Source organism: Aulostomus chinensis, chromosome 12 (genome assembly GCF_037954235.1).
Source record: "Aulostomus chinensis isolate RoL2024-O1b breed Wild chromosome 12, RoL_Achi_v1.0, whole genome shotgun sequence".
In the NCBI taxonomy this organism is placed as follows: domain Eukaryota; kingdom Metazoa; phylum Chordata; class Actinopteri; order Syngnathiformes; family Aulostomidae; genus Aulostomus; species Aulostomus chinensis.
Window position 1 is genome coordinate 7,878,068 of NC_141331.1, and position 22,896 is coordinate 7,900,963.

General features: G+C 41.0%; 1 protein-coding gene across 2 annotated transcripts in view; it reads right to left on the minus strand.

Annotated features, from left to right (window-relative positions):
• Positions 1-458: 458 nt before the first annotated feature.
• The window catches only part of htr1fa (5-hydroxytryptamine (serotonin) receptor 1Fa), a 29,369-nt gene continuing 6,931 nt past the window's right edge, over positions 459-22,896 (minus strand). Inside the window, exons 2-4 of one of the 2 annotated variants that reach the window (XM_086221174.1) lie at positions 6,213-6,271; positions 4,301-4,414; positions 459-2,787 (exon numbers count right to left, since the gene is read on the minus strand). In XM_086221174.1, coding sequence (XP_086077300.1) covers positions 1,593-2,786 — 1,194 coding nt within the window. In that variant the 5' untranslated portion in view covers position 2,787; positions 4,301-4,414; positions 6,213-6,271 and the 3' untranslated portion in view covers positions 459-1,592. The remainder of the gene's footprint in view (positions 2,788-4,300; positions 4,415-6,212; positions 6,272-22,896) is intronic. The other variant, XM_086221175.1, reaches the window with a different exon arrangement.

Here is a 22,896-nt window from a genome sequence, read left to right on the forward strand (position 1 = left end):
CACTCAGCTTGCAGTATTTGTGCCTGCCACTAAAGGGCGCAATCACACCAAGGTATAGAAATTGGTTTATTAAACTGGACTAGCGGGTTGAACATGCCATTAATATTCATGTTGACAGCTTTGATATCTGTCAATTCTGTAGCCCTTTCCTCACTAAAGTCCCTTCGGCTGATGCGCTCGAGCACCTGCCACAGAATCCTGTTTATTTATTAGTTATGGTACACCATAGTCCATGTTCATCTACATGTTACATTATATACATCCTGTCCCTGCTACTCTCTCCATTCACATAAAAACTAATCTGTAGTCATCATAGTGCCCAAATCTTCACTGAGAAAATCAATATTAACTCAGAGAGGAACAGGGGACCATTGTTCATCTGTGGACTGTTTATTATTGATATCGAGACAGTGACAGACAAAGAAAGAAACAGGATATAAATACCGGTCATATGTATATGACACACCTTTTATTATCTCTCTGCAGCATACAGTACACCCTCACATTTGACTCATCCACAATAGTTCTATCAACAATATAATGTACCCTCTTGGAGGCAGTAAAGAAATAGTAGTTATATTCCAAGTACTTGAGTGGGAGGATGTAATGAGGATTTCTCCACCAGTGGTTTTCACATTCATTACCCTAATGCTGGCTATCATGTGGGAGTGAGATGGGATGGTTTGTTTAATGGCTCCAGAAAATTAAATAAATAAATAAATAAATAAAAAATATCAATAAATAAATAAAATATCGGAACAAAACATAAAGGTTTGTGCAAAAACATTACTAAAATTGGCAGCATGTCATAAAACCCTGCAACCCTCTCCAAGAGTTTTGAAGTAGGAGGTGTCCCAACATACATTTTTTTTAATTTTATTTTATTATTATTTGTCATTATTCATGGATTTATTTCATCTCAGATCACAAAACATTTTTACACATTCTCTTTCGGTTCAACACCAGCATTATCAGCGATCGTCCTATTGACATTTTATGTGTTTGAAGGATTGATACATGCCATATTCCACAACTATTCCTGTAAACAGTAACTGCGATCGTCAATCCAATCAAAGTCTTCGTCCATTCCTGCTGTGAGTTGTTGTTTTTTTTGTTTTTTTTATACAGGTTTTGTAATTCAGCCAGCAGTTTGGACTAGTTAGAAGGGAGGTCATTAGATGGAAAAGACATGATGGTCAGCTATTTCAAGACCTTTAAATGGGCCGATCACTAATGCCCACAACCCTGGTCTTAAAAGGTCGGCAATGGCCCATTTTCTGAAAACCAACATGTCAGTGTCCCATCTCACACACAGCAATTAACATCAAGGAGATCTCAGCCTATTCTATTTATAGCAGGACTTGGATTTCAATGTGGAGCTTTGCTGCAAAGCTCACCGCTGATCTGGCGCCATTTAGGTTGTTGAAGTGCCTGGTGGAGTGTCTGAAAATGAGTGTCAATCCTTTCCTCTTTGAGATCCTCTCTCAGGCACAATGAGTCAGCTTTCAGTCAGTATGTCCTTACCTCCAGGCATTAATTTGTACCCTCCCAGTTACATGTGTGAAGGTGTATGATCATGCATACTGTAACCATCAGAGGTAATTACTGCACCTAACGAGTCTTTGGAAGGCCTTTTTGAAGTCCTCATTAAAGATGGTGTAGATGAGGGGGTTGATCAGCGAGTTGAGGTACCCCAACCACGTCAGAAAGTCAGCCATCTCCATCGAAGTACTGCAAGAACTGCAGGTGTTGACAATCACTTCCTTGACAAAAAATGGCAACCAACAAATAACAAAAGCTCCGATTATCAACCCCAGTGTGGATGCAGCTTTGCGCTCCCGTGCGCCTGAGATCCGTGGTCCTTGGTAAAACTGGCTCCTACGTGACTCGGTGCGCGAGTCATGTCGGCGTGACTTGTAGTGGAATGCCTTTGATGAAGCACGCACCCGTTCACGTGGATGTTCCTCGGTAGAGGGTTCAGAAGACTTATCTTGTGGGCTGATGGGCTCTGGACTGCGAGGCCCCCCATCAACATCGCCATCTCCAGCAGGGTAAGATGATGGGATCATGCTGCCATTCGTCATGCACGAATGGCGGCTAGCCCGACTGGCCTCCCTGCGCATATAGAGGGTCTGAGCAGCACGGTAGATTTTATAGTAGAGGATGAGGATGAGAAGCAGGGGGATGTAGAACGCTCCAAGGGTGGCGTACAGGGTAAAGGCCATGTGATGGTGGACAATGATGCACTGGTCTTCCTGCTCTGAATCCCCAGTGTAGTGCCGCCAAAGTAAAGGAGGAAGTGAGATGAGAATCGACAAGAGCCACACCACTGCCACCATCACTGCTGCCCGGGCCCCTGTACGTTTCTGTGAGTACTCCACCGCATTAGTGATGGCCTTGTATCGGTCAATGGCAATTGCAGCCAGGTGGAGGATGGAGCATGTGCAGCAAGTGATATCCACACTTAACCAGATGGTACACACCACCTGACCCATGACCCAGCTCTCTTTCTGGATGTAGATGATACTGAAGGGCATGACCGACACAGCGACCAGCAGGTCGGTCACTGCTAAAGAGCAGATGAGGTAGTTGGCTGGGTGGTGCAACTTACGGGTGACTGCGATTGCTGTGATAACCAGGCAGTTAAGGAATGTTGTTAGAATAGCCACTATAGAAAGGGTTGCTGTCAGCAGGATTTTACTGGGAGGGAGTTTAGGGGTCTCTGGTGAGTCACAACCACTGCTGCTTGTAGCAAACACCTCTTCGGTACAGTTTTGAAAATCCATTCTGTAAAGTGAAAGAGTTGTGCATTAGACATGAAAGGAAATTAAAATGTCATTTACATTTTTTCTTCTCAGAGCAATTTCTCATTTGGAGTCAATACTTATTTTGTGACAGCTTTGTACACGACTGACAACAAATTCCAGCTGTCAGTATTGTAACGTGCCAGAACATAAGATAAGAGATCAACCTTTAATCGTCCCACAGTGGGGAAATTTACATCGTTACAGCAGCAAGAACAAGGAGAATTTAACATAAATAGTATGTGAAGATAAATATGAGGTAAATAATACACAAAAGTTAAAGAGGAAGAAGTATGTACAGCAGTGGAGTATGTACAGTCTCACATATACTGTATGTCTATGTACAGTGGTACTGCAACACTGTATACTGAAAAGCAGTTATTACAGTTGCTCACAATTGTATCTTGCAGTTGATGGAAGTCTTCATATAGCTGTAGTGAAAAGGTATGTCTGGCCTAATGGAGTCCAGAGTTCAGGTGTGACTGTTAAACAGCCTGACAGCAGTGGGCAGGAATGAGCGGCGGTACCTCTCCTTCTTGCAGCGTGGGTGTAACAGTCTCTGCACTAACATGTCAGATTTTGGGATATATACTTCAATGCCATCCTCCCCAAACACTAGAAGACCCCTGCTGGGTTTGCATTAGGGAGCTGAGACCCACAGAGTCCAGCTTACTGCTAGTTAGCTTAGCACCATGCATGGTAGTCGATGGGCGGGTTAGCGTACCGTGGTCCAACTCCCAAATACTCCCAAATGGTCTTGCTTGCATACTAGTGTTGATCAAAACATCGGCTGTGAAATAACAATTTAAAATCACGAGAAGCTGCAATTTTAGAATCATATAAATAGCCAGGACTGGGCACAGTGATCTGACAAAGCATCTCAAAACTTCAGCCAACTAAACAGAATGTTGTTGACAACCAGAGGAGAAACTTTCTAACGGAGGGTGAGGAGGATTACTTCTGGACAATCCAAGATCCTGAACCTTATCTGAACCAAAATACACAGGGGAGGAACTACATGATTTGGAAATAGAGCAGGCAAGACACAGGTATGCTAACCTTCCTATTCACTACAATTCACTATGTTAAGCTAACTAGCATTTAGCTGGTTTCAGTTCCTTACTGCATACACAGAAGACAGAGGGGTAACTGTGTTCTCGTCTGGCTCTGGGGAGAACTGCAAATAAACATATTTCCCAACAAGTTCTGTTGCTTTAAAGTGATAAAAACCCACTTGTAGCAAGTCTTTCATTCTTCTCACTCCTTTTCTTTCCAAGCAAATTATTTTTGCTCTCTGCATTTGTCAAAGAGGATGGAAAAAAGTTTTCATTCAAAATGTGCTTTTAACGATAACTGACTTCCACAGCTATGTTCAAGGTCAGGGTTTGAAACATAAATGGTTGGCAGTGCTTTGAATCTATTTTTTAATTTTTATTTCAACATCAAAGCCCTGAAAGTTAAAAAAACAAACAAAACAACTATCTGTCCATTTTTACCTGTTTTGGCTCTACAGAGTCGCTTCAGTGTGTTCAGTTCACAGCAGACATTCTGCTCTGATCTGTCCTGCCTGCTGGCTCGGCCATCACATCACCTCTGTCACTCGTCAATACCTGGGACAGACAGCGAGAGGGGAAAAAGAGAGAGACACTGAGAGGTGAGGTGAGAGTGTTAAAGAGGGAGGGTCAGAAGACTGCACAAAGAAACAAGGCAGGTTAGTTACTGAAGAAACAAACTAAAGCTGCAGCCAAGGACAAACACATATAAATACTTGGCAGATGCTTAAGATGTTTTTCAGCTTAATGCTGTTTACATTTATCTAATCTGTGGATCTATTAGGATGATTAACTCAGTATTCAGCAGTGTGACTTCTGGGGCTCTAATTGGGGTCAGAAAAGCAGCTCATTATTATGACTCACCTGGATTTATTGTATGTGACGTTCTGAGGCATTTTAAACTTGATACTTAGCTACATCTAAATATATTTTCTGATTTAAAAAAATAGTATATAACAAGCCTCGACATAAAAGTGTAATTTGCAGCAGTAGCTTGAATAGATTCCCCTTAATTTAGCAGCTCTCTCTATAATTAAATTACAATGGTCAGGTATGACTGTCACTACAGCTCTTCTTCATTCTCTGCATTGCTCAGTATCCTGAAGACATGAGTGGGAACTGTTGCTATAGAAACACAAGAAGTAGTCCTACAGTACTTTGAATGTGGCGATAGAATAGAAGCAGCCAAACTCTGACTGTCAGGTCTCGCTGAGACCATTCGATTCCCAACTGGTAGATAGGTTAGATGGGTTGGGGAGTGCAGTGTCAAAGTCAGAGATTAGAGACCCTCCAGAGATCACATTAGCACATGTCAAAGCTCCATATAATTCACCCTGAAAACTTCCTCTTCCCCATCTCAGTGCTTTTATAGAGAACAAAAAAAATATTTTTACACAGCAAACCATTATTGGCTAAATTTACTATGCTATTATGAAAGCTCCTACTTCTGATGCAAAACATAGGAGACACGCCGATGGACCATTTTCATCGGCACTGTTGAGCACCTTATATAAAATGCAGCTGAACTTCACCGAGTGCACTTGCACTGCAGAGTTATGAGTAGTGTTTCACAACCTCTTTCAAGGTGTGGGCTCTAGCCGTCCCATAGTCAGACTGAGTCACCAGGGCGCTATGTGCTTAATGTCGTGGTTACACTGTATGAAAAGATTCTAAAAAAAAAAAAACACAATATCACAATTCTAAGTATCAGCCTCTCTTGGACACTCTCTGGTTTGCTTTTCCAAACATAGAGGACTGTGCATAACCTCAGTTTGAAAACAACACTAGCCCCATGTAACACATATTTTAAAGAGACATTTTTTTTTGGCTTGGAACAAGAAAATTACTTCGTTGAAATTTATAAGAGAGCTGGAACATTGCTGAGAAGCCCCAGTTACAGTTCATCATGCTTCAACGGCTTTGAGATCAATTCGAAATACAAACACTTTGGTAGCTTCTCCAGAACAAATTCCTTTGCTACTGCATTAATGAAGAGTATTTGTCTCTTTATTCATATAATTGAGCCTTTAAAGACAATAAATTTGCCTTCTTTTGTGTAACGATGCAATTCAACCCTCCCCTCCATTTACCCTTGGATGAAATTGCAAACCTCGCCATACTAAATATGTAGATTACTTTGTGCAGATAGATAATTACTGCCATGCTTCTGGTGGGCTCTGTGTCACTGCACTGATGGATTCTCCTCTGAGCATCTGACAGTTTTTGGATTTGTGTTTATGCACCAGTATATAGCTGGCGTGCCTGTATGTATACTCAATGATTGACAGGATGCTTTTGCCCTGTCACTGTGCAACAAATCATCTACTATTGTCTTGAAATGTTCTCATACACAGACCTTCTGTTGAAGGGCATCTGAAGATAAGCTCCAGTCAGCCAGCATGGAGCTGCTCCCTGCTAATACAGAAATAAACATATACAACACACAAATAAAAACCATATTCAACATGCTCAGCACTCAGAAAACTATGCATTGAAGAAATATCAACCTTGGAGTTGATTATGTGACAGCAATATCAAGCTACACTGAAACACCGCAGTCAACAAGCAACGGATTCAAAGTTTGGAGATAACAAGGAAGCTGACGAAGCAGGAAAAACACTTCCTCAACTGTCAGAGATGGAGAGATTAATTTAATCCGTCCTCAGCCACTGTTCCAATTGTAGCTCAAGTGCATAACAAAGTCAAAACTCTATCTATCTATCTATCTATCTATCTATCTATCTATCTATCTAAGATCTATCTTTCTTTCTGTCAATCTATCTATACATCTATCTCTATCCATCCATCTATCTCTTTTCTTCTCTAACAGGAGCTGCAGGGAAGGTGCATCTGTCATGTGGAGCTTCTCAAACACAAACTTCGGCACATGAAGGTCATCAAGCTGCTGTGTGTTGTGGGAAGGAGGAGAGCTGTGAAAAAAGCTGATTTCATTTTCTGGTGAAGTAACACTGCAAAAGGCACAGGCTTTTTAAACCAAAATTAAAATGGAAAAATGTCACAATTCAGGTTCAGAAGAAAATGGCAGTTTCGATGTCAATAATAACGGAATAATAAAGTGAAATGGGTTTCACTCTTTTTCTCAGATGCTTTGGCCAGATTTCTCAGAATTGATGTTTTCACTTGTTCCTGCCTCCTCGTCATCCAGTCATTTGTGCACAACATAAAAACTATTTTTCAATCTTTGGAACAACTTGTACTCGTCGGCTCATTCATGCAATGATTCTGTACAATTGTCTGCCATTGCCAACGTTACGACTTATTATGTCTGAGACTGTTTCTCTTTTGAATAGCTGTATGCAAAAATTATTGAACCAGTTGCCCTAATCTGTCAATGCCAATGTCCATTTATTTCTATTTCCATACATTTTTAATTTCTTGAATCTTTGGTAAATGCAAGCTTGCGTCAGTAAATGCACCAATTGTTGTGCAAATTTTAAAGATGTTTCAAGAAATGCACCGAAGGGATTAAAGAAAAATGTAATCATATTTTCACAGATGACAGTGTTTTATGCAGATCGACTTGACAAACTCTCAGCAAATGCATCTCGTCCAACAAAAAAAGAACTTGTGAATTTAGAATCTAGAGGAATAAATCACCTTCTTTGGTCTTGAAATGTGAAGCGCAGGCTTTCTGTTCAAGGCCATCTGAAGATAAGCTGCAGTCAGATAAGACCGTGTGAAATCCGCTTTCTACACTCCAGCATGAATTCAGGGAACATGCCTTCATTTACTGACAGAGAGCTGGATCGTTTTAAAATTGCAATACAACTTTCAAGTTCATTTTATCTGGACATAGCATATATGTGTTGACCTATTAGTGTTACGTGCAAAGTTTAAACTAATTACATAACAGAGACACAAAATTGCAACTGGACAGGTAACAAGGAAGTTGACCAAACATAAAAAAAAAACATTTCCTTAACAGTTATAGAGATTAATTTAATCGGTTCTCAACATAAACCATAGTCCAACGAGTTCGTAACTGTCACATTAATTAAAACTAATGTCTGTCATTTAATAAACATTAGCGATGCAGGTTGGGAAATTCACTTTAAGCTGTGATCTAATTACTGTAATAATGTGTGTCTAATATTTAGTGACATCTGCACTGATCCGCATTTCTCAAAAGGCTGATTTTATCCATGTTAGCGGGATTAGCAAGGTTCATGTGTACCTTGTAGCAGCCACTGTTCTCACTCATTGACCCGTGTCCTCATTTCAAGCTCGACTGGATCACTTCATATATGTCACAGCTGGAGTTTGACTGCACAATCGGAAGCAAACTGTGACAGCATCAGATTTATGTACCTTCTGCGTGGAAATATTAGCAGGTGAGATGCCTCCTGGGGACTGTATTTGATGAGGAAAGGCCACTCACCAGGAAATAGGAAGTGAATCGCGGCAAACAAGGAAAAAAAAAAGGAGTCAAATATTGATTCTTCTTTCTTCTTTTCTTTTCTAGGTTCTAGGTATTGCAAATGTACATGGGTAATAATGGAAATGGAAATGGAAATTTATTCAGGCTGCACGGTGGTGCAGTGGTCAGCACTGTGGCCTCACAGCAAGAAGGTTCTGGGTTCAAGTCCTGGCTCAGGCACGGGATCTTTCTGTGTGGAGTCTGCATGTTCTCCACGTGCCTGTGTGGGTTCTCTCTGGTACTCCAGCTTCCTCCCACCATCCAAAGACATCAAGAGGGGACGAGGCTGATTGATACTCTAGATTGATTGTAGGTGTGGCTGTGGCTGTGAATGGTTGTTTGTCTTTGTATGTTGGCCCTGCGATGGACTGGCAATCTGTCCAGGGTGACCCCTGCCTCTCGCCCGTTGATGCTGGGATAGACTCCAGCCCCCCTGCGACCCTTAATGTAGGAATAAGTGGAAGACAATGGATGGATGGGTAAATTTATTCAAGCACTCTGCACATAACATGATTCAACTTGAGTTATTAACACACCTCAGACATTTGAAAGATAAAATGTAATCGGCTTTGTGCCAAATTTGATGAAAATTCTCTGAAGAAGTTGCTGACAGAAACAGAAACATTCATGACCTGTTTGCTGCAGTCAGCATGACCATGGACCACTTCAACCACAACACCTGCATCAATTCAACCTTGAGTTTAAGTGAAAATTTTCTGCCAAATTTGAGGAAAATCCAACAAGATGTTTCTGAGATGTCACGCTCACAAAGCCAACATGGCATTTATGCAGTCACTGTGACCTTGACCTTTAACCACAGAAATCTAACCATTTCATTATTTGGTTAAATTGAGCATCCATCCATCCATCCATCCATCCTCCAGTCCTCCCACCCATCTTGTGCTCCATAGTCCCCCTACTGAAGAACAGGACCCCGAGATACTTGAAGTCCTTCCCTTTGATTAAAGAGTCATTCCCTATATTTGAAGTGGACAATCCACCATTTGTAGTATGTGCCGCTCCTCATCCCAGCCTCTTCACACTCCGGCCAATGATGCCATCAAGACCACATCGTTCCCAAAAGCAGCGAGTGAACGCTTGTGCCGGATAGTGCGTTCATGAGAATGGGATGGATGGACAAACGTGAGCCACTGGTACAGTGGCATAAGAGCACGTTTTGACCGTTGTCCACCAAACTAATCAGTCCTTCACTGAGACCATATCTGTGCCTAGGCTCAAAGGAATTCCCTGAAGGTGTCTGAGATATTGCCTTCCACCAGATCAAAACATGCTTTTATGAGATCATGACCGTGACCTTTGACCACAAAAATCAATCATTTGGATCAATCATCCTGGATTCTGAGTGAATATCCGTACAGAAATGTCAGAGAAGCCATCAGATAAGTGTGTGCTCCTATATGTTGGCAGGTCCACATACAGGTTACCATAGCGTAGCCTGCGATGCCCATTCAACACACAGGTATCACCAAATAAACAACTGTTTAAAGGCGGCACGGTGGTGCAGTGGTCAGCACTATCGCCTCACAGCAAGAAGGTTCCAGGTTCCAGTATCGGCTTGGGCACGGGATCTTTCTGTGTAGAGTCTGCATGTTCTCCCTGTTCCTGTGTGGGTTCTCTCTGGTACTCCAGCTTCCTCCCACAGTCCAAAGACATCAAGAGGGGACGAGGCTGATTGATACTCTAAATTGACCGTAGGTGTGACTGTGAGAGTGAATGGTTGTCTGTCTCTATGTGTTGGCCCTGCGATGGACGTGCAACCTGTCCAGAGTGAACCCTGCCTCTCGCCTGAAGGCTGCTGGGATAGGCTCCACCCCCCACCCCCCGCGACCCTTAACAGGATAAGAGGTAGAAAATGGATGGATGGAAAACTGTTTACACACACAGAAATTAAGGTCAGTTGCTAATTTTTTTGCATAATTCAACTGCCTGGTTTTATTAGCTGAGACAATGAAGATGAGAATGTCACCACCAAAGTAAACTGTGTCCTGGTTAAAGTCATCATCCCAACACAAGGGCGAAGAACATATTTGTCAAAGTACTTTCAGGGAGATGCTAAAAGAACATTATCTTCCTACTGATGATTTCATCAATGGCTTCTAATCAACTGGAGATTATTAATTGTTTCTGTGATGCCATGAGATAATGGAAAATAACACTGTCGGGCTATCAGTATTATCTTTATCACACAGGAGCGGGATAACAGCCTAGACAGAATGAAAATTAAAGCAAATTGTAATATAAAATACAGCGAAATAATCCAATTCCACATTAACTAGTGACTGTTGTCTTCCCCAACACAACTCAACCGACATTTTTCATAGTTCCACTGATAAGCTGAAACGGCATGTGTTACAGTAATTATATAATGCAGATAAAAACACCTCTGCCATAATTATAGGGAAGGGGATCCTCTCAAGCCCTTGTTTGCTGAACAGTGAACTAAACTGGGAGTTTCTCAGAATACCAGTGAGGCAGGAGCAGAAAATCCTTCACCAGCATGTGCTGCTCACTGTCATCAATGGGGGTAAAAGGTTTCAGGATGGATTTTATACATGCGAGTTTGAAAGTAATGAGCCAAAAACTACAATTGTGTGGGTACGCTACCCATCAGACGCTTGAATACACCAGTTTAAATCCTTTTATACGATTGATGGTTTTGTTTTGTTGATAAAAGTATAAAATAAACCTCTTGTCACTGCAGGTAGAACTAGTGGGCTTCTCTCGTCCATTTTTCACTGCTAGAAAGCAAGTGTCCACCTTATTCAGTTTACCGACACACACACCCCATCAAAAATGAGCCCTTAAACCAACACAAACACTAAATAACGTTAAAAAAGTAAACTCTGCTGTTTATTTACTCAGCGATGTCTTTGGTGAGAGGTTACTGTGTGTTTTTATTAGATGGTGTTACCATGGCGAGGCTGCCAATTCTGATATGTTGGAAGTTGTAACTGGATCCTCCATTGTTAGATCTTTTCCAAACTTAAGTCCAGAGATCTGCAAGCTGAATTTAAATCATAAAATCAGAGTCAACATCATTTGATTTACATAAAAAATGACACCGTTTTTTCTTCGGGCGACGTTAAGCAACATATCTCATAAGTGTGTTCTCTAGTGCCCCCTAGTGTATGCAGGATGTGATTATTTCACTAAAGTCAACATATTAATCTGCTCTTTTATGCAAGATCCAAATATTATCAGGTTTCGCCGTTTCTCTCTCTCTCTCTCTCTTAACAGAGCATCCGCACATCTTTGAGGTGTGCAGCAGGTGCAAGGGTCCGCTCATCGATGTTTGCAGCCGTAGGTAAGGCCTGAGCATTGAAGTGCCAGGTGCCAAAAATGTGCACTTGTGCAGGGTCATGCGCTCTCTTATTATCTTCTCGTTACTGATAGAGATGTCCTGATTCGTCCCTCTCAGATCCAACCTTCCTTCCTCCCTTCTCCAGCACCAGTTCTGCTTGAATAACATAAACACAGTAGTTTTCTCTTCTCGGCTCATTGCCTCGTTTCGACCGGCCATGTGGGTGTCTGTCACGGTGGCCAGTGTCCCCCCCCCCCCCCCCCAAACAAATTTTGTCTTTAGCTGCAGCCTGAGGGCCATTTGTGCCAATCAACCAACCAGTAAACATTTGGATCCATAACAACAATACAGACTTAAGTGGATTCAAGCAATAAAGCCAAACCAGCCTGTACTTAGTTTAAAATGAATAGGTATGTAATACCAGTAGCTGTCTTTAACAGGTTCTTGAAGACTGCATATGCACTTTTCTTAATTAATTAAATCAATTGGCAAGCGACATGACAGCTGGTTTAATCCGCAGACTTTAATTTGTAAGTGCTGCATAAAATCACAGTCATTAGCCACACTGATCCAATCTTTACTTTGATTAAAGTGCGTGTGGGACAGAACGTTTCTGACTTTGTGGCAGACATACACAACTAGTCTGCTCGTACGTCTTTTGCTCTTCTAATTGTTTCTCCTTGCAAACCATCTGTAGGGAGGCAAACACGGCACACCGTGAAAAGTGTCTTTACACACTAAATCACCGGACATTTAACGACAAAACCCTCTCCCACTAATCCTCACTGAGGCCTGTCCATCTCCCCGTGTGACAGGGGAGGAAAAAAAAACCTACATCTTCTACAAGAACACATGACAACATAGTGTTTACTGCAATCACTACCTATAACTGTAGTAGAGGAACCAGAGGCCGTATTACAGACCTTCAGATCAGAAAACATAAATGAGAGTTTTTTTACAAACGCATTAACAAAAGCTAACTTTAGGAATCCATCTTATCTTCCTTCAACCTTTCTTATCTCATGTTCGGATATCCTAAATACTCAATCCAACATCAGTTGCCTAGCAACTGAGACTACTTGTTTTATCTCATCCCTCTGAGCTATTTTGTAATCTATCGATTTTCTTATTGACACATACAAAAACATGGAACAGTAATGAGCTGCCAAATCACTAATTACTGTTGGCACCTGTGTGGAATTATGAGTCTCTTTTTTTTCTCCTTTTTTTTGCCATGTCAGCCACTTCGCAGAACAGTCGTGACAAAAGAAAAGACAGCCAAAGAAGAAGATTCAAGGAACGTCGAGGATTCTCAATCATCCAGATTATGGTATATCCAAGTGGTCAATGAAGGTAACTGGACTTGCTTGAAGAGGTTATCCTCGTTCAAGATGCTTCTTCAAGCCTTGAGTAACACAAGGAGCTGCTGGCTTTTAACCCGGTGGGGGGTGTCAGAGTCGTTTCAGCCAGCGACTCCACTTCCCAGTTAGGACCTGAACACCTCTCAGATCAGACGTGAAATGTCCTCAAGACGTTCAAGTCCAGTTGCCTCTGTTTACCACTTGGATTTAGGAACGTTGACCTCTATGTTGTGTTTTTTTCCCCCCCTAAATCACGTCTTAACCTAAACTGGAATGGGTTAGCAAACATTTCAGATCTGCAAGTTCATCGGGTAAATGTGGCTAAAGGACTGTAATTGTAACTTTGTCAAAGAAAAGTGTGATGAATCGTATCATAAACAGAGTTTTAAAAAGAAAACTTTAACAAAAGGCAGAGTGTAAAATAACAATTGCATTAAATTGTGATTAAATTGCACCACTACACTTCTCTCTTGCCTGTCGTCCGGGTGTAAACAGCGGCAATGCCACTGGTGTGACACACACTTCAAGTACGATATACATCAGGTTAATATTAGCTTTGAATTGGTCCCTGCCAGCTAAAGCCTGGTGCACACTGGAGGATTTCCAAAACATAAACGGTTTTTAGACGATAGCAGAATTGATCAATTTTTAACATTTTAATCTTGAGAACGCACACAGCAGATGGTTCAGCCCGTGTGTCTGCAAACAAACGTAGAGACTGACTACCATCAGCTGTTTACTCTGTTTTGCGCAGGAATATAAACAAAAACTGTGCATGTTGACTGAGAAGATGAAATCAGCACAGGCTCTTTAACACACACACACGCATGCACGCACTTCTTATAATTTTACGGACTTCCACACGGTTTCAATCTATAATGAGGTCCATGAACACAAATGAACTGGATGAAGGCAATGAAGCAAATAGCTGAAATCAATGTGATTCATCAACATAAAATTAAAAATCAAAGTCTTTCTGTTCATTTATAATTCCCACTCTTGCTCAATTGAACTTCAACAGAGCAAAAAAAAACAACAAGATTATCGCAATTTGGTTGTTTATGTCATGTAACTGGCTCACATAGATGATGTCACCAGCCTCCATGGATTAAAAACTGGCAAATTGATGGGGCGAGATGACGTCTTCCTCTGGAATTTATTTAAAAACTCAGTCAGAAAATCTCAATATTCCCTCTAAAATTCTGGAAGCAAATGAAGTCAGAGTCCTGTTCCAACTCTTTGTTTGGAATTGCTTTTATTTTTGCAAACTCTGTTGAAATAAAGAACAAAACGGATCGAGTATTTTTAATGAGTTTTTAAGTGGCCGTCATTGCTCTAAATCCAACACTTAAACACCTCAAGCTGCCTCACTAAACGTCTCTGTGTTTAGACACTTTTCAAGAGGGCATTTTTATTGCTATTGAGCGTCACCAGACAAGCTCAAGCCTGTCTAATTAAAGACCGAAACTAAAATTATTGCAGTGCCCTGGAATACATCTTTAATTGCATTCTGCAGAGACACTCTGTCCCCAAACTACAGAAGATATGAAAGGACCCTTATTAAAAGGTGAAAATCTTTCAGATTTTTTTTTTTTTTTTTTTTTAACAGTTACCACCTAATTTCTAAGTTCTCTTCTTGCTAAAACATTGGAAGTTCAACTGTGAACCTGAGATAAAAATGTCTGGTGGGTAACAACGTTGGAAGGGATGCAGTCCCTTTTTACACAGGTGTTCATGCTGCAGACTAAAGAGTGCACTGTGCTGCTGCTGTACTTGCCCATCTCTTAAAAACACGTGACTTTGGAGACCCTCAAATGTGTTTTCACTGGGACAGTCCCATGTTAATGGTAACTACTCACAAATTAATTGTACATTTATTATCAATGCAAACTGTACGTTGAAGCGATATTTTTTAAACACAGAGGCAGATCAACATGCTCACTTTCTATAAAATTAATAACTGGAGGCAAGCAATTACATTATGAATTATCATTTCATTCCATTATTTCGTTTAGCAGTTTGCCACTGCCACAAATACATTTAAGGAACCTTGAACCTTAAACAGCAGCATTAGTCTTGCTTTGCTCTTGTTAACACTAAGAAACGCATTTTTTTTGAATAAGGGTTTTCTTAACCTGTGAAAAAGGAAATAACCTGCTTGGATGTGGCCTCCTCTCAAGTATATGTTTTGAGTGCTTGGTGATTTATCACCAGCTCTGGACTCATCATTTAATACTTCATGATGCACACAACTTCATGTTTGTGTGTAAGACCTTGCCGGGTAAACTCTCCCCTGACACGGACCTCCGGCACTATTTCCCTCCCTTCCACCATGTGGCTTCCAAGGATTTCCATTAAGCTGCAGGGGAAAAGAGAAAAAAAAAGCACTCTCATATTTTGCTCCCTGGGCATGGAATAATTTGAAGAACATACTACGTCTTAATACGCCAGTCACCTTGAAAGAAATTAAACTGCCTCACTGGAGTCGGTTCTAGTCTGTTCAGGCGGCGTTTTATCTCCTCGGTGAAGGAGGACGTGCTTTCAGTCTGTTTTGTCTGTTTTTTTTGTTTTTTTTTTAATTCACGGAAAAATAATGTGTAAAATTTAGAGGCTGATTATCACCAAACTCGGTTGTGAGTTGGGTTGCACTGTAGACCAAACATGAGCCTTTCAATGTGGGGGTAGATCAGTCTTAGCGCCCACTGGTGGCAACAGGAAATGACATGAAATGGTTTGCTGCTCTCTAGAGCCACCTAGTGGACGTGGGCAATGATATTTGCGCCACAATACACGCATTAATCTGCTTCCTCCACGGTCTCACTCTACGGAAGAGCAACACGCACCAAGGTACAGTGGTGGGAGAGCCCACTTATCACCATGTGCAGTTTTAATAAGGGTCAAAGTTTATATATATATATATATATATATATATATATATATATATATATATATATATATATATATATATATATATATATATATATATGGTAAAATATACTTTAGATATGTGTATTTTTCTGTCCCCTACAACACAAGTCATTGAGCGACAGAAGCTTTGTTCAACCATCAACAGAATGATCATCAATCATTTGGATTTTTTGGAATTAAACAAAAAAGGTCCTCTTCATGGAAAAAGAACTATTGTGCAAAGCCAATTACTGACTTTTTTGGTCTAATCCAAGCTAGCTGACAGGTAGCTGACTGATAATTTAAGTACTTTTCATATCGCTTTAGTACAACCGGAGCTTACATGTCTATTTGAGCATTTTTTATATATATATATATATATATAAGGAATGTCTCATCCTGTCAGTGAATCCTCATCATCCAAGAACTTAATGTCCTCCATGAGAATTAGTTGGGTGTAAAAATGTTTAATCTATCCAGTCGTTGTTTCATCCCTCCCTTTCTCTCTGTTGTTTCTGTCTCACTCAGTGAGCTGTGAGCCTGGAAACCTGGATGGAAACACTCTGCCAAAATAAAATGGAGGACATTTGAAGACATTACAAACTCTGTTTAGCTGCCATATGGACAGCAACCCATTATGATTGAAGACACATTGTTTTTTTCCATTTGTCTGCAATCTGTAATGTCTGCACTTGACACTGCACAGCATTATAAAGACTTGCTTAAACAGCAGATTGTCCTGTAAAACCACTGTGAATATCTAGCATAGATGTAATCTGCTTTTGCAAAAGGGATTTCAGACTCGCTGAGATTAAAGTCTTGTGCATTGCTCTTATTTATTTAATATCTGTTTCCAGAAACTTAAACAATGAGAAAAACAATAATTGCAATCGAAACACTGTTGACATATTGCATATTGCTCTAATATCACGCCATGAACGTCACATTACCCCAGAATACTGTTTTTACAGAAATAAACAGATTCAGTGAATAAGAGTAAAATGCTGCCTGTTGTTCTGTTACAGTCTGTCAGCAGCCATATTTCTTTTACAGTCCAGAGCTGTTTTCCATTTTCCTGTTTCGCAAACGTAGTCCTGTTTGCAAATTTGCGCCTGGACTTGACAACCCTTTCGGTACGTCTAGTTTCATTTCTGCGATCGCTTAAGAGTGATAGCTTGGTGACAACGGCTGGATAACAGGTGGTATTTATAGTTAGATCACATTTCCCACAGCATCCAGCATCTGAAAACAGAAAACACCAAAGCATGTGGATGAGGACAACTGTTACGTGAATCCGGCAGGAAGGGCCCAGGATGATGTTGCAGCGTGTGCTGATGCGCCATCAATCTGGACAGCAACCAGGAGCGTTTGGCCTGTGTTTGTGCGGTTGTTCAGAATGAATGATTTTATGGGTGATTAAAAAAGAAGAGGATTGTTCAAACAGATGAGAAAATATGCGTTTAACTGTAATATGTTAAGATGCAGGCCAACTTGCCACGCAGTTAAGAGTCAAACAGGTTTATTTCACGTGTTTTATAGAAATACGCTTCAGCTGAGCAGCAACTTCACTATCTAGCCTGCGAAACTGTGAGAAACTAATGATGACCTTCTCAGTAGAGTTCAAGGTCACAACACCCTCTTACGACCATCTGCCGTCTAATGTCAGCAAGTCTAAGTCCTCCTTCGCTCCCTCTCAGTTTTCATGTCCTTCCAAACAAGCCCTGTTCTTCGTCCTTCCCGCCTCACGGGAAGAGACAGGATTTGGACACAAGCTGCCCTAGGTTCTTCCCAGGTTTCCCCCCACATGGAGTTGGCAGGTTCCTCCTGACTGTGTGGGTGCCAGAGGAGGCTCAGGTCTCTTCTCTTTGAGACTCATACGTCAGGATTCATACTTTCATTTCATATTTGTAGTTCTCTCCTTTTTGTGGAACCATGGAGGGTGAGGAAGTGATTTAGATTCTTCAGACAACAGGAAACCGCTCAACCCCCAACCGTCGACCCTATCCCCCTTTCATCGCTCCACTCAACCAGTCCCACAGCCCCCCTGCCCTTTCTAACTGAACCTTTTTCTCATTCCCAACATCCCACTGACTTCCACCTCAATCCAACCCATCCTGGTTCCTTGGCATTCCGAATATAACACTTTTATATTTGCAGGGATCTTTGTTAGCCATGTGATACTGGTGTAGTTTTAAAAATGAATATTATGACTTTCAAATAATGATTATAAAGGCGATCACGTCTTTCAGGCTTTAACTCGGAAGAAAAAGAAAAATATTTGTTTTTTCTAATTAATATTTTCTGCAATATGTCTTATTAACACTTAGCCCAAACACATTCGAGCTCATGCATGAATGTATTTTCTGTTTGTCTTGCACAAAGCAATAAGGGGAAAATGAAAAAAAAAATCCTATGTGGGATTCATGAAACGTGCCCTGACAGCTTAATCTGTTCTTTCCCACATGAGTGTGTATGAATGATCTTTAATCTTAAATTGGATGCAAATGCAAGAAATTTTGAAATTGGTATAAGAAAATAATACAGCCATGCGAGGTCTGCAGGCTAATGTGCTGCCTGCAAACCAGCAAGGCTTTAGAATTTGACATTAATGTTTAAAAAGTGACAACAACAATAAACAAACAAAAAAGGGAAAGAAAATGGAACCTGGGAGGAAGAAAGACTTCTCCTCTGCATTATAATATTTTTCTCATGAATGTAGCATCACACTCATCGTCGGACTTCAGTTCCTTGTCTGTTTGTGTTACAAACAAAATGCTAAAATGCATAAATCAAGAGTGTTAAAGCTCGACAGCAAGATCAGATCTTTGTCTTTGCTCGTTTCATGCAAGAAGCCCTTTGTGCTTTCCACTAATACTACTGCAGTATATCAATTAGAGGTAGAAAAGGGAGTGATGTGGTACATAATGTAAGAAGTTCATACAAGTCACAGTTACCGCACACAGTCGCAAATACTTATACACACATTCTCTCCTGCCTGCATCTACAACCCTCCCACACACACAAAGTTATCAGCTTTGAAAGTAGCTCGAATGAGTCGTGGAGGTCACTGCAAATTCTCATGAGATGAGTAATAGACAAGTGCTGCACAATCAAAAAGATTTTTCAAACACTTTCCCACGTTTGAATCAGCTCAGCCACTAAATCAGATGCATCATATTTGCACCATCAAATCAGGTACAGCTCATATGAAACACTATTTGTTCAACAATTTTTCTCTCACTTGCCTCCATTAAGAACTGAATAGAACCTGTGTTCCGCTCCCCAGCCAAAATGCTGCTGAAATGAGTTGGAAATCATTCCTAACCCAGACCAAGACTGTGACACTCACACACACACACACACACACACACACACATTGTGATATTTGTGTTAAAACCAGTTGGCCTTATGACACACGATGAACTGCGTGCTGGAACGCCCCTCTCGTATTTACCGTTCAGTGACTGGATGCGCTTTCCCTCTTCGCCCTTTTTGGTTTCCCATCTCACAGAACAATAACCTCACACATTATCTTAAATCTTCGACTCGCTCAGAAAGGAAATCACTTTGTTGTCTTTGTGGCGAGACTGCTGTTTACCACAAAAAACATGGGTTTGATTGTAATACGCACATAAATAACCTCCCTCGGAAATAAAGCATGTATTTAACTCTTTCCCTGCATTTTGAAACATTTTCAACTATCTTTCAAGACTCCTACAGCATTTCATGCTATGATTACATAAACAAACTTTAGATGTTTTTATCCCCACTCCCATGTGGTTATATCAGTAACTATTAAAAAAATAAACAATAGTAATTGGCCTGTTGGAGCTGCATGTCCCTCCTGTATGTCCAACACATTTATCCGCTTCCTCTGCCAACCTTAAGTCTTCCCAAGTCATCCTGGTGCAGGGCCACAGACCCCCTGCTGAACCACAACATCAATCCATCTGCTGTGTCTTTTTAGTCTTCTTATTTATCTATTTTTCTAGACCCAGATATGCAATACTGCTCCACAAGGTGTGCAGCAGAGCCCTCTACCATAAGCAACATATGGCCAAATGGTGGGGAAATATGGAGTTAAGTGAGTGCTCTGTAAAGTTTTGCTTTCAAAAATAAAAGCACCTGGTTGAATTTCAGCCATGCTGCTTTTGAAGACGTCAAGTTTCTGGTAGAATCTCTGAGGATTCTATCAAACATGGCTGTATCAATACTGTATTTGGGCAGAGTGAATTAAGGAATATTGCCCTGCTGATGACTGACAAATAGATTTAGTGCCTTAAAGGTGCACGTCAACACCTTCTTAAAATAATTGCCTGAGCCATTTTTGACAATCTTTTTTTTTTTTTCGACTCCTCTTAATGACGAAACTTGGAAAAGAATGACTTGGGTGATTATTTTAAGAAGGCCAAGAAGAAGCCGTTCAACTTTAAAAGGGAAAGTGAGCAGATAAAGTTCCACATGTCACCATTTCCTCTACAATTCTCTGAAAACAGAAGAAAAAATGAAATGTTTTATGTCTGCTCGATGTAATACCAGTAAATACCAAACAAGGGGTTGGGATGGGGTTTTTTTTTGTAATAATTAAAAAGCATGTACGTGATACATGTGAAGATTTGCTTTCCAAGCTTGTTAAATACAGTCTCCTAAAGTCCCTCTAACTCTGAAGTACGAGGCCATTGCGTCTACCATTAAGTGTAATTCGATACACCGACTAGAAAAAAAAGATCATTATACTGGGTAAGATTTTTCAGCTTTTGCAGTGATGTATGCAGACAGAATTGCGAGACTCACTATCTGCCCATGACTTAATTAAACAGCCTACTTCAACCCAAACGAGCGAGGCAGATGGCAGTATGTTTACTCAGTGCTGTCTTAGATTTGAGGACCTCTGTCATGTTTTCAAGGATCCATGAAAAAACAAAAAAAAACAAACAAACAGTGAGAGCTGCCCAGCAGTTGCTTACTTTTGGCAGATAAGGTTTACATAAGAGCCTCTAAATTGAATTCTTATCTGTCATGGATTGGTGGCAATTAAAGATTTCAGAGGCCGGGTATTGTAAGATAGTAGACACAGTAGAGGCAGTCATGAAAGGGAAACAAAGAGGATTCACTGCAGGAAGTCCAAATCCTGGAGAAATAACCTCGATTTGTCAAGTTTCTCATCAATCGCAGTCACTTATTAACAAATAGCATTTCAGTATGATAAGGAGCTTATTTCTTTTATACTAAATAATTTTTAAAAAAAAACGCATGTAAATTTTACTTTTTCATTGGCAGATTAGTTTAATCACTCCCGGCAAGGACTTCTCTTTAAAACTTCTTTTTTTTTTTGTGGGGTTTTTTTTTTTTTTTGGGTGATAATTAGAGCACCAGAAGAGAAATGTGAAAGATTTCTTGAAATATTACATTGTCTTATAAACAAGGCCTTTTATCTCAGCGAGTGAGACGCACGCCCCTCAGAAGTCTGTGAGCTGACACAGAAAACGTCTCATCAGTCTACTTAACTTGATAAGAAAAGAGAAGAAGCCTAATTGCCTTAATGACATTATGCAGCCAAGACAGTTCTGTCACAGCAAGGCCTGAAATGTAAGAGTAAACAACGAACACTTTCATTCAGGTAAAAGGACAAAAGGACGGCCAAATGGATGGAGGGTGGTGGTGTTAGATGTTATTGACAGCATGAGCATGGAGGAATGTAAGTTATCGACTGGAGCCACAGGTTCTGAGTAGAGGCGCAGCCATTACAGTGAATCAACAGCCAGTTTATCACTTGTATGAAAGACAGAAGTGGCCCCACCTGGTGCATGCTATTGGCTAACCTGCGCATTTGCTTCTTTTTTTTTGGTTTGTTGCCTTTTCTAGCTATTCCACTCTATCCAGGCGGGAGCCTCCAACAGAGCCGTTGGAATTGCAGTGTTTGTTTAACTGAAACACTTTTCACATGCAAACATTTCAGCACAAGGTAGAAGACGTCCTCTGGTCTTTGCGCTGGATGAAATAAAGTCAGAGCCACACGGGGTGGGGGGGAGAAAGAGCTGCCAATTTGTGTGCTGGTTCGTCACGCTGCTGACGCTCCCATTGAAAACTATTGCAGAGACACACTGGCCTCAGGAAACCACACTAGCGGGATACGTGTGAGGCAGCATAATGTCGATGCCTCACTGCACTCTATAAACTCAAACCCTCACCCCAACAAACGGCGGTCTATGCCTTGTTCAGCAATTGCATCACACATAATGGCACATCACGTAACCACATACATATGCTTCGATGGCATAGTAGAGAAGAATATCATGAGGGTCGCGGGCAGCTCTCCACACACCAACAAGCAAAGAGCATACAGCTAAACTATATCAATCATTCTGACAAAACACCATCGAGTGATTCATAGAAAACCAGGACACTTCCTGCAGATGAAAATGCACGAAAGACTACAGAGTCGACCAAGGAGCTGCAGTGTCAATGTATTCTACGATCATTCGTCCATGCAGAGCAGTGGAGGACAGAATTCCCCAGGTGGAGTGTGCTCTGATGCTGTCTACTACTTAGTTTTTGAAAGAAAAGACCAGTAAGGCCCAAAATAGCCAAGCTACCATTTCCTTAAAACAAAGTCATGACCAACCACCAAGAGAGCAGACAAATCATGACCTCTTTTTTTTTTACAGATCTCACAGCCAAGAGTAAAGCTGTTACACCTGGCTAATCAAGTGGAACCTAATCCAGTGGTCTGAAAGAGGCTTTGACCAGCACCCTTATAACCAGTACGTGACACGCGTCTGTATCTGTATGACTCTCAGGGAAGACGTCTCAAAAATGGCTAAACATCGATCCAAAGTCTGAACCCAAAGCCCTGTAACAGGATGAAAGGTTTTACCAACACAAGAAAGCTGCCCTTTTGCCTGTGCAAGATGATCTGACAGATGAGTTCCCAGAGGTGTCCAATATCAGCCACTGTAAACATAGAAAGCATGACACTCTGGGGTGATCAGGATCACCAAAATGTGTTCTT